The 11,381-nt window shown below is 43.4% G+C and overlaps 1 protein-coding gene across 1 annotated transcript; it reads right to left on the bottom strand.

Moving 5' to 3' along the window:
* Nucleotides 1-2,287: 2,287 nt before the first annotated feature.
* LOC142992202 (long-chain fatty acid transport protein 2-like) lies at nucleotides 2,288-7,904 on the bottom strand. Its single transcript, XM_076142551.1, has 10 exons — nucleotides 7,138-7,904; nucleotides 5,643-5,852; nucleotides 5,195-5,353; nucleotides 4,973-5,097; nucleotides 4,346-4,540; nucleotides 4,183-4,273; nucleotides 3,871-4,069; nucleotides 3,626-3,723; nucleotides 3,362-3,492; nucleotides 2,288-2,996 (listed from the first exon to the last, which is right to left on the bottom strand). Exons 1-10 carry the CDS (start codon nucleotides 7,613-7,615, stop codon nucleotides 2,820-2,822), a joined length of 1,863 nt encoding a protein of 620 aa, XP_075998666.1. The 5' UTR covers nucleotides 7,616-7,904; the 3' UTR covers nucleotides 2,288-2,819.
* Between the last annotated feature and the right edge of the window lie 3,477 nt (nucleotides 7,905-11,381).

Raw genomic sequence — 11,381 nt, 5'->3', positions numbered from 1 at the left:
AAAGCTGATGCTTTGTAGCAACGTTTTACCGTAGATAAATATACTGACTTGATTTTACAAAAACTCCTGCTGTCTAGAGATCTATGCATGTGCTATGACTCAGGTCCAGAAGCCTGCTACTACTAAGTTCAACACATGAAAAATCCCATCATACACTGCAAGCAGTGATGCCTTATCTGCATATTAACTTTTCAGTCCAACATTAAGACATGGGATCCTTCAGTTATAGCGGTCAGTCATGGAAGAAGAAGTTGTCTCTGCATTTTTCTCATTACAGTGAACTCGGATTTAGCACACGAGAATAATCGAGGCTGACGAAAAGGTATGCTTTCTTTTACTGCTATGCATATGAAGTCTGAGGAAATACAAAAACACTAGAAGATGTATAAATTGTGGCTGTACATACTGCTAGCATATGGCCTTGGTTCTCTGTAAATGAACTTTTGTACATCTTTGTTATTTTGTATAAAAGAGAAAATGTTTGTTTAAAAAAGAGAAAGCAGTTACATTGGTTATGTTTATATTCTGGTTATACCCCTGAGCCTTGGAACTGACATAAGCAGTAATAAGTCCGACTTTTCTACCAACATATACACACACACACTACGTAAGGCATTTTTAACAGTCAGAAAAACTTTTTATTCTTATTTACAAATAGAAAAGTGCTTGGTTTAAATGATTTTAAAAGATGTACTTGTGGGGGTCTGCTGTGACGAGTGGTCCCTCCCTTTATTTGTGATACTGGATGCTGTATTGTGTGCCCTGAAATGTATTTTTGTACTAATAGACAATTTATTATGGCACATCAGTACTATTTTCTTTTGATATGATAACACTGCTTCAACCTGACACTTCTTTATTTTCCTGTGTGGCTGACATTCTTTTTATTTATTTTTGTTCTTCTTTGGTTCAATGTTTTATTTTTCCTTTGCAACACATTTCTAAGTATACCACTGTATTAATAAATAAATTCATTTTTAAAGTAACTGCTCCTTGGCTGGCGGCGTCGTTGTGCTGTTGCTCCCAAAACTTTGCAGATGTTTTCCATGAACACACACACACACCCAAAGCTGTTGTTCTGCCAAAATGGTGTTGTGGATTCCTGAGTGGGCTGTGAAGCGCAGACAGCAGAGGATCTCCCTCACTTCACAGAATTCTGTCGTTCAAAGCAGCTCTAGCACGTTCTTCATCACGCTGTCAGGTTAATTGGTTTTAATGACTTTGCAACCACAAACCACATTAATCCACACGTCTGGAACTCCAAACTAATGACTTTACTTCATCAAAATGTAAATCCAATTATCAGATCCTATGATTGACATTTCAGCAGGCGGTAGTGGGGCGTCCACACGCCGCACGCAGACAGAATAAAATAATAAGCACTTTATTTGTTCCACTGAAGAGTTTCACTTCATATTTCCGTGCCAATGACCTTTTGTCCATTTTTCTTGAAGGGGACTTCAGCCCATGCAGCAGAGCCTCATTCAGCATGTGGAAACGACTAGAGTGGAAAAGACTGAGTTTACCATAGGGAGGGCAAACAGACCTATGACATCACAAAGTTCCTTCTCTCTCTCACACACCCACTTGTAGGAGCGGGTGCATTTGCGTTAAACATGGTTGCACACAATTTAAAATGTTTTTGGTCCATTACTTACGGGAATCGGCTACAAACTGTCTGTTCCCATATAATGCTGCATTCAGGCGCTATGGGAAAAATTTGTAAGTGTCAAACTTGGAAAGCACAAACAAACGGCTCTCCAAGACATATTTATGAGTTCTAAACCTGGAATTCTAGATGCAAAATGAGTTTATGAGCTGTGATGTGTACACAATCTTTTCCCCCTTTGGGCTGAGAAGAATGAAGTGCATACTGATAAATGGAAAATAAACCCTGAAAACAGCTAAACCAACTCCTAGAACAATTCTACCCATTTCTGTACAAAGAAGAACTAAATCAACATTATAAACTTCTGCATCAGCATGTTTCTACTTCTGTATTCTTCATCCTCAGCTCAAACACAACGTGACTCTTGTGATGTCATAAACTTTGCACAGCAAGCGCCCTCATCAACAACAACTGCCAGATTCCACCTTTAATCTGCCCTCATTCGCAAAATCATGCCAGGTTTTCGGGATCTGGGCCATGAGTTCACGTTCCAGGTTTTGCTCTCTGTCACCTGTCACGTTCACTGACCCACGTGCAGGTCAACAACCCGTCGAAGACTTAAACTTGCTCTGTTTACTTTCAGTCTATCGGAGCTTTTTTCGCTGACTGAGGATTGCAAGCACAGATTCGGTCCAAACGGTTCCTCCTCACTGATCAAACAGTGACATCATCGCCACCGTTTGATAAAGCAGTTAATGTTAACTGACAAACATAAAAGAGATTATAAAAGAAAAAATCAAAGGCTTTAAATGTTTCCTATCTAAACATGTACACACTCATTTACATGTGTGGAATATCTGAGCAGCTTTTTATTTCCTGTGCTGCACAATAAAAAAAAGCTAAAGACAACAGATTTGGGTCAGACGTGAACATTATGTGACAGTTTAGCTGACCAACGGTAATTGAAGAAAAACCCCAAGGAAGTCAATCCAGGGGTTAAATTATAAGTACAGTGGTTGAGATGAAGAACCAGGATGTTACAGTCTGTCCCCGCTTCTACAAAGAGCGTAAAGATGCACAGTGGTTACGGTTTAAAAAAAATGTTTCAAAGTCCGTCAGTCCCTGAGATTAGTCAGCTGTGTGAAAGTTCGAGTAGTGAGTCGGTTGCCAACAAATGAGTAATCGGATGCCGGCCGGTTTAGTTTCTGTGTTAGAGTTTCATTTCGCCGGAGATTATGGCTTTGTGAGTCTCCTCGGTGAGCGGAGCGTACGTCTTTTTCTCCGTATCCAGGATGTATAGAGGGTCTTGGATGTGCGCCGGGTGGAATCCCTCCTCCACCAGCTTCACTTTCTTCATCTTGAACGTCCCCGTCATCTCCAGGCAGGGCTGAGTGACAAACGGTCCAAGTTAATGTTAAATCAAAAAGACAAACTAACAGCCACAGCACAGAACTTTAAAGGGGACATATTTTTTATGATTTCCGTGTTCGTTAATCCCCGATGCGGCTCTCTGAAGCAACTGACTGAACTTCCTTCCATGAAATTAGAGAGAATTTAGACCACTGCAAGTTCTGTCAGAGTTCTTTGCAACGGTGGAAACAATGGTGATGATGACTTTCAAGATGCATTTTTCTCAGCACAAACCTCTAGTTGTTAGCTATGACGATGTAAGATACATGTCCCCTTTAAAAACAGTTTGCTATATGATATTATATGAGGTATCCTAGGGTTTCAACAGTAGGTGGGCGTCACCTGAATCCTGATGAAACGCGGTCTGGCGTAGGACGGGAGGTAGGTGACCACTTGCTTGTAGGTGTCGGCACAGTTGAAATCTTCCCCTTCTGTCAGAATGATGGCTGCCATGCCGGTCCTCCCCTCGTGACCTGGGCAGAGAGAGAGAGAGTATTGACACATGTACAGTATGAAGTGAGCAAGCCGAGTGTGAAAACAGCCGACCGCCATCGCTATGTAGTTGCCTTGATCTGCTTCTCCGTAAAGCATGTGTGTGTCATTTACCTTCAACTGTGACCCCGTAGACATTTGCCACGGAGATGCATTTAGCCATGGTGAGAATGTCTCCGACCTCGGATGTGGCGACGTTCTCTCCTTTCCACCTGCAATATAATGACGTGATGAACAGATGTTACGTGTCGACTGATATGATGGAAGGACAACGAAGTCTCCTAAATTTGGAACTGCTGCCGTTTAATTACAGCGCCTTCATCGAACCCGTATGTTCTTTGAAACGAGTCACGACTTGCCTGAAAGTGTCGCCGACTCGATCCTGGAAGTAGACGAAGCCCTCGTGGTCGACCCGAAGCAAATCGCCTGTGTTGAAGTACAGGTCGCCTATTCTCCTGACGTCGCGGAGCCTCTTCTTCTCCGTCTGCTGCAGGTTGCCAGCATAACCGATGAAGGGCGACCTTTTGGTGACCTGTCCCAGCAAAAGTCCCGTCTCGCCTGGCAAAGAGGGAGAGGACGCAGACGAGATCACGTTCGCGACCCTCATCGGCCAAAGTGGAGAAGGAACGTGATAGCACACACACACACACACACACACACTGATCGCTCACCTATGTCCGCCTCCATGCATAAACCCTGAGCGTTCCTGATGGGCTCCTCCTTTGCGATGTCAAACTTGACCAGAGCGTAGGGGAAAAAGTACTGGAGGGCAACAGGAGACGTAGTTTAGACGTTTGCAGCTCACATCTTCAGTAAACTCAAAACTCGACCTACCCTGTGGAGGTAGTTGATTCGTCCGATCGCGCCGACTTTGGACGTGTAATTGATGAACCCGACATTCCCTTCAGTGGCGGCATACAGCTCCCGGACTTTAATGTCGCCGAATCGATTCAGGAACTCTGACCAGATGTCTGTTCGGACGCCGTTGCCTAGGGCGACCCACACTTTGTGGTCACGGTCGTTGTCTTTCTGCAAAGGTCAAAAGATCAGGAACAAGCCTCAGTACGGAGACGGACATTCAGGACAGAAAGGCGTCTTCATGGGTGACAAAATGGACAAACTTGAACACAATCGAGCAATAAAAAGAACAATAAACTTTTAATAAAATTTAGTCTTTTCTGCTCCTGATGCGTCCCCAAATAACACACGGCCGTCCTATAGTGTCTCTACTCCACGTCTCTCACTTCTGACAGCCATTGACGGCTCGTCTCTACGTACAGAGACCGATGACCGAACAAAGGGAAAAGTAAGGAGAGAGCTTCAGTCACGCCTCAAGAGGAATGAGGGCGGTTGGGATCCCGGTTGATCTATTGTTCTTGCTTTGTCTTCCTTCTATTCCCACCTCACTGGGCCCTTCAGACAGCTCAGGTGTTCGTTCGTTGGTGTTTGTTTTTTTTTTACCTTGGGCGTGTTGCAGAGGTAGCGCATTGTTTCGCCAATGTACTGCATCACTGTCACGTTGTATTTCCTGCAGTCGTTCCAGAACTGGGAGGCGGAGAACTTCCTCTTCAGCACCATGGTTATGCCTGCGATTACAAATCACATCGCAACATCCTTCAAATGCAGCACGGATGCCGTATTTAAATGTTTTTATACTTAAAACTCATGACTCGGGGTCGTTACCTCTCTCGATGGCTCCGACCGTCCCTATGAGGAAGCCGGCGCTGTGGTACAGAGGAAGGTTGACGTAGATGATGTCGTCTGCTGTGACTCCATTCACGGCCTGGATGAAGGAGGCGGCCCACACCTTCTCATGGTGGATAACAGCGGCTTTGGGCAAACCTATGAATTGAAATAAAGTCATCCACAGTTTTAATCAGCTATTTTAATTTATTTTTTTTGTCATTTCGGCTTCTGGGCTCCACTTAATTTGATTACTTCATTTGACCCAATGAAGATTCTATTCTATTCTATTCTATTCTAAGTATACTGACCCAACTTAATCAAGGTACTTTGACATAAACAAACAAACTCAGTGATCAATCACGGAGCACTACACAGAGCTGAGTTAAACTACTAAGCCATGTTAAATGTCACTTGCATGCGTGTTAAGATAAGCATGTTTACACACCTGTGGTGCCAGATGTGTAGATGTAGAGCGCGGTGCTCTTGAGCTGGACGTTGGCTCTGAGGTCCCGGGGCAGCGGCTGATCAGAGGCCTGCGTGATCTTGTCAGACAAAGGTTTGATGTCTTCAATGCTGCACGTCTCCGACAGGATGTACACCCTTATTCCCTGCTCCTGTAACGTGGGCAAAATCTCCTCCACGGCATCCAGCAGAACTGCAAAGACACAAACACACACACACACACACACACACACGATCAGCCCCAGGCACTGCGTCATAGGGCTTTATTGCGCAATGCTGCACACGTTTGCCCCTTTGTGGTGTTACATCAGATTTCTACAGACGGTACAAGCACATGGTGCACTCTGCCCAATATGCAGATGGAGAGCAATGAGCCACGTTGGGAAAGTAGGTGAAAGGTTTCTGAGGCACAGCGAGCAAACACAGACATCAGGGAGTCTCCTGTAGGGCAAATGGCTGCAACCGTGGAAAAACAAATATAGAACATTGACAGTTTGGTGCCTAGTATCATTTTTCTCATGTTTTCTTGGGAATTCTGTTGTGGTTGAACCAGTGGCTCCTTCTAAGCATGTGCAGCCTCTCTGCGATTGAGTCACGGTTTGGCTCCAGTCTGCAGAACTGGAGGGAAAACTTGGCCAAGATCTCTATCTGCTGTGTTACTTAAGGACACTGGAATAAAGTCTGGATCACATATTCATATTCAATATTTCTACATGACTAACAAAATAGTCTCAGTTTGCAAGAATAACTTCAATTTGCCGGAATAAAACAACAAAATAGATAGTTTTGGCTCTTTGGTGTTCACTGCCAAGTTTCTGCACTTGAGGAAGATGTTTTATGAGTTTAGACTTTATTTCAAGCTCCTCCTTCCAGTTTTTTAGGCCCTCAATTATTTTCTGTCTCGATTGGTTAATCTTCGGGACGCGCTCATAATCCGACGTCACAATAGCATCTGTGAGAACCACGCCCCCTTCTGAAACTTCTCACCTTGTTTCTAAATGACGCGTTCAAGTGCAGGTATGTGCACTTGACAGTTTCACGGTCAAAGTGAGAAGGTTTTCCAACAGCAACAAGAGCAGGACAGTGAAGCGCTCACAAGATGGTTGTGAGATTCGCAACTGACGCACCTTCATTTATTTCAGTAAAATCTGTTGTTAAATGTACGTGTTTTTATTTTTATTTCTGTTTTAATGCAATAAATAATATATTATGTATTTCACTGTGTAGTAGATTCACTGCAACTCTGATTTTTATCAATGTGGCTGTAAAAGTACAACATGTACAGCGCACCTGAATGCAACACACAGCGGGTTTGCTCAGAGTCTTCAGTTTTCAGTCAAAAAACGTAAACAACCCCCTCCCCACTATAGATGGCCCCGCCTCCTGCCTCGCCCCCCTCCCCACAGAACAACAATACCTATAGGACCTAAAAATAACTTGGGGAAACCTTAGTTTTTTCGTCTTATCTTTCTTCTTACCTGGGGCGGTGATGAGCACTTTGGCCCCGCAGCAGGAGAAACAGTGCAGCAGAGATTTGGACCTGATGTTGAAGTTGAGCAGAGCGGCCGGGCAGCCAAGCTTAGCCAGGCCGAGCCAAGTCCAGATGAAGACGGGCTCGTTGGGAAGAAACAGGGCTACCACGTCTCCCTCCTCCAGTTTGGCTTCAGCCTGCAGGGCTCTGGCTACCTTGTTGCTCTCACGGTCCACTCGGCTATAAGAGTAAGAGGCACCTTCAAAGTGCACGAAGATTTTGTCCGGATGCGTCCTGGTCGCGTCCAAAAAGCGGTCCACGATGCTGTAGAAAGGTTTGAGCTTTTTGTATCGGATCATCCTGATGCCGAGCACAAGGGTCCTCAGCGTGTAGACGCAGTCCTCCAACAAGTATGGGAAGAGTCTGGGGAGGAGGCCAGCGCACAGGACGGCCAGCGCGGCCAAGGCGGACAACAACAAGAGCATTTTGCAGAGCGCAGGACGCCGATGGCATCAAAGTGTCGGCGGGTTCCTGCGGAGGTGAACTTAAGGCAGCGGTGGGAGAGTTTGTGACAAAGTTCAACAAGCTGAGCCAGGGGCGGCGCTCGGCGCTCGGCACCGACCCTCCTCCACTCCAGAATGTCGCCTGGTAGCCAGATTGGGCGTAACCAAGCCCACCCCGGGATGATGTTTACGATACGGCCGAGTCCAACTCCTGCGTTTCGTGGAATGTCAAGAAAACCCCGCGTTGACGTGACGAGAGCTGCGGAACATGTCACTCAAGTTCACTGCGGGGATTCATCCGTGACAGATAAATAAACACGCACACAAACACAGACGCGCGTGCAAAAACACGCACAAGACTCTATAGAATTGATCAACTGAAATCAAGGCAGAAACTCTCAAACATGGCAACCCTCAGTCTGTGTTAGCGGCGGGCACGTGTGGGTTAAACTTGAAGTATGTTTGTGTGCAGTAATGTATGCGAAGGAGGGAGGGGGGTCCCCGGGGGGAAGCCAGGGATTACACACACACACACACACACACACACACACACACACTCATCATAGTATGGGAGTGTTTTCGTGGAGGAGTTGACTGGAGTATGTGTATCTATATATCTTCATATGTCTCCACTACGTTTCTGAGATCAAACACACGCGTTTGCATCGTCACTTCACTTCATTTTACAAGATAAATGCTTTCAAAATGTAACGGTTTTATGGGTTAATGTCCCTGTTTAGCTACTGCACACTAGTGTAGTGCATTTATAAAGAAATAACATCATTTAAGAGTTTAATGAAAAGTTTAGTCAAATATAATTGGAGACATTTGTAGCTTTATTGAAGATTTGTTGTTTAATTTTTATGCACATGTGTATTTTAGTATATTTATAACTCATGTGCAATGTAATTCTTAGGTACATTTTAGCTCTGATGTCATCATTGTGCATTTTGCAGATAATCTCTATGTGTATATATATATTGCCATTTGTGATGTATAGCTCCTCTATATATCAATCTTGCTATAAATTGTTTTTAATCTACTAAACTGAAGATATTTCTGTATATAGTATATACTTATGTGACATATCTGGTGTTTTGTGTGTCTCTCGCTGTTGCTTTAACAGTTCTATTTGGCCATCGGGGATCAATAAAGGTGATCTTTAATCTATAACCTGCTACTTCAGTTTGGGACAATATGAAAAATAACATCTTATTGATCAGAGACACTTAGCAGGACCTGGAAGAGACACAGATTAATACCAAATACACTTCCAATCCAACATGCAACACTATTATTAGAGCAAACCAGCGCTGTGTCGTTATTATAAGTGAAAATACTATAAGCCAGCTACATGTTCAAACAGTCTTGAAGGCACTGAGTGTCAATGTATAGCTGACAGATGTTATTTCCTGCTTGACTCAGCTCAACAAGCTCCTACATGTTCTCTGACAGAGAGGAGCATTTAAACTGAAGTAATCACTACTAAAGAAGAAGAAGAGGAAAAGGCAGGCTGAGAGAAACTGAATTAATCAAAGTATTTATCACAGCTTTTCATCATGGAATACAACAACAACTGGATTCATCCTTTACTCTCCAGTGCAAAGATCGACTCTGAGAGGAAACATTTAGCGTAATATGAGGGAGACTTTACCACTCTACACTTTGTTTAGGTTAAAGCTTCACAAGTCATTCATCACCGTTTTTCTTGCACTTTTGGTGACAAAGAATAACATTTAGCTCATTGCATGTTCCTCAACACTTCCAGCAGCAGTGATGAAGTCTGCGGCTTGAGTTGTAGCACGTCCGAAGCTCTGGCTCCCTCTAGAGGCTGCAGTGTTTTAATATCACTAAACAATACACAATACACTGTACTGGGGATTTAGTTGCAGAGCCTGTGAGTGAGCTGTTTGTCCCGGGGTGGCACAAGAGGTCACCTCCGGTCATGTCTGCTAATCTGCCATCTGGAGACATCATACGAGGACGGATGATCGAGGAATGACCAACAAATGGGGCTGTCGGAGATATTTGAAATACCGGAAATCCAAGATAACAGACTTCTGTGCAAATCTTAAGACATTCACGCATGATCGTTACAAACAACACCCCAATCAAATCATATGAAGTTAGATACCATAATGGAATAGAGCAGTATCCTGGATCCCTTCTACTGTACACCCACCCTCAACCTCCTTTAAACCTGATCCGTACCACACTGGATGAAAGCAGTGGATGAGAACTCTAGGTTAAGATATCATCAGTGTTATCTGATTTACTTCATACCTGAATGCAAATGAACTCAAACAAACAATTTAGTAGCAAAATGTTTAAAAACAAAAGCTTTTGCTCGGCTGCATTCCGTCTGAAGACCAATGGTGATAAACGCATTGTTGGATTGTTTAAGATAATCTGATGTAATGATAAGTGATCATGTAACCAGCATGGGAGTGGCTCAGTGATTTCAATACTGGAACACAATGTCTTCCGATTACTTTAGGAGGACACTGGAACACAGAAACTGGATCTGTAGCCTTTGAACCATTTAACCTGACGAAAACATTCAGTGAAAGGATCTACTTCAGCTTTTATTTTGAAATAACTTGAAGTTGAAATACGTTTTTCACATTTTTGTCTGCTGCAAATACACAAATCACAAACATTTCGTTTTTTTCCGAAACAATAGGAGATCTTAAATGCAGCGTACAGATAATCCATCAAGCAGTTTGTGCTCTAACAGGCTCTCTCGCTTTTAATCCTCGGCTCGCCTGCTATTCCTGCACTCACACTCTGCTTAAACAAACAAGAGATCAGCACCAACCGACTGAAAAGTCCTCTCTAGAACAACACGGCACGCTGGATTACAGGTCTGACACAAGGTGATTGTGCTTCACTGGAACTGGACAAAAACAAGCGCAAAAGCAGTTTGTTTGTAAAAGATAAAAAGGAAACCAAAAGCGGATGAGAAATACAAAAAACTCAACCGAAATAGGTGGAAATGATAATTCTCTTGTTTATATTTTCAAAAATCAGGTCAGATTGTATCATGACCTCTCAGTTCAGGCCACTGCCTCAGAGAGCTGAGGAAGAAAGCAAGAATGGCCCTGCTGCCACCTGCTGGCGATAAGTGGTTCATACAGTTTGAACTTGGTTGACTTGTGGGCTGAAGGTGCATTTATGTGTTAATCTACTTAACCCAGAACACCAGCAGGTACGTAAATTACTGTGGTGCTCAGTCATACAAGACAACTAATCAAAATGATCTTGCTGACAGTGGCAAATCATTCAAGTTATTAATCAATGTTAGTCTTTAAATAATACCAAACAATCATTGGTAAAATTATTAATGATCTGTAACCAGGTACTGAAGCGGTTAAAGCTACACACTTTTTAACTATTAGATCACCAGCCATGTCATGCGTATAAGAAAAATGAAACACTCCCACTGTTTGATTTGTTAGTGGAAAATATCTAAAAACAGCCTGTAAATGATGAAGGTCGAAGGAAGATGGCCAGGAAAGTAACAGTAACTCAAATTAATGTCAACAGTGGTAATCTGTTAGCAGTCTAATGTAAAAGGCCGTAAACCAAACCAGAACAAGCCTGAACAAAAGCGAACGCATGAGAATTTGCAACGACTACGTCTGAATTAACAGTTAGTTTGTACTTAGTCACAAGAGCTGAGATCAGTTTGGCTGAAGTTTCCATAGATTTCTTCAGGTTTTCAATGGGAGTGAAAACAAAACTCACT

This window comes from Genypterus blacodes, unplaced genomic scaffold (genome assembly GCF_046128005.1).
Source record: "Genypterus blacodes isolate CSIRO-AG114 ecotype Tasmania unplaced genomic scaffold, CSIRO-AGI_Gbla_v1 ptg000021l_1, whole genome shotgun sequence".
Taxonomy (NCBI): domain Eukaryota; kingdom Metazoa; phylum Chordata; class Actinopteri; order Ophidiiformes; family Ophidiidae; genus Genypterus; species Genypterus blacodes.
Note: the sequence above shows the minus strand (reverse complement) of the source record. Positions and strands in the feature narration are given on the sequence as shown.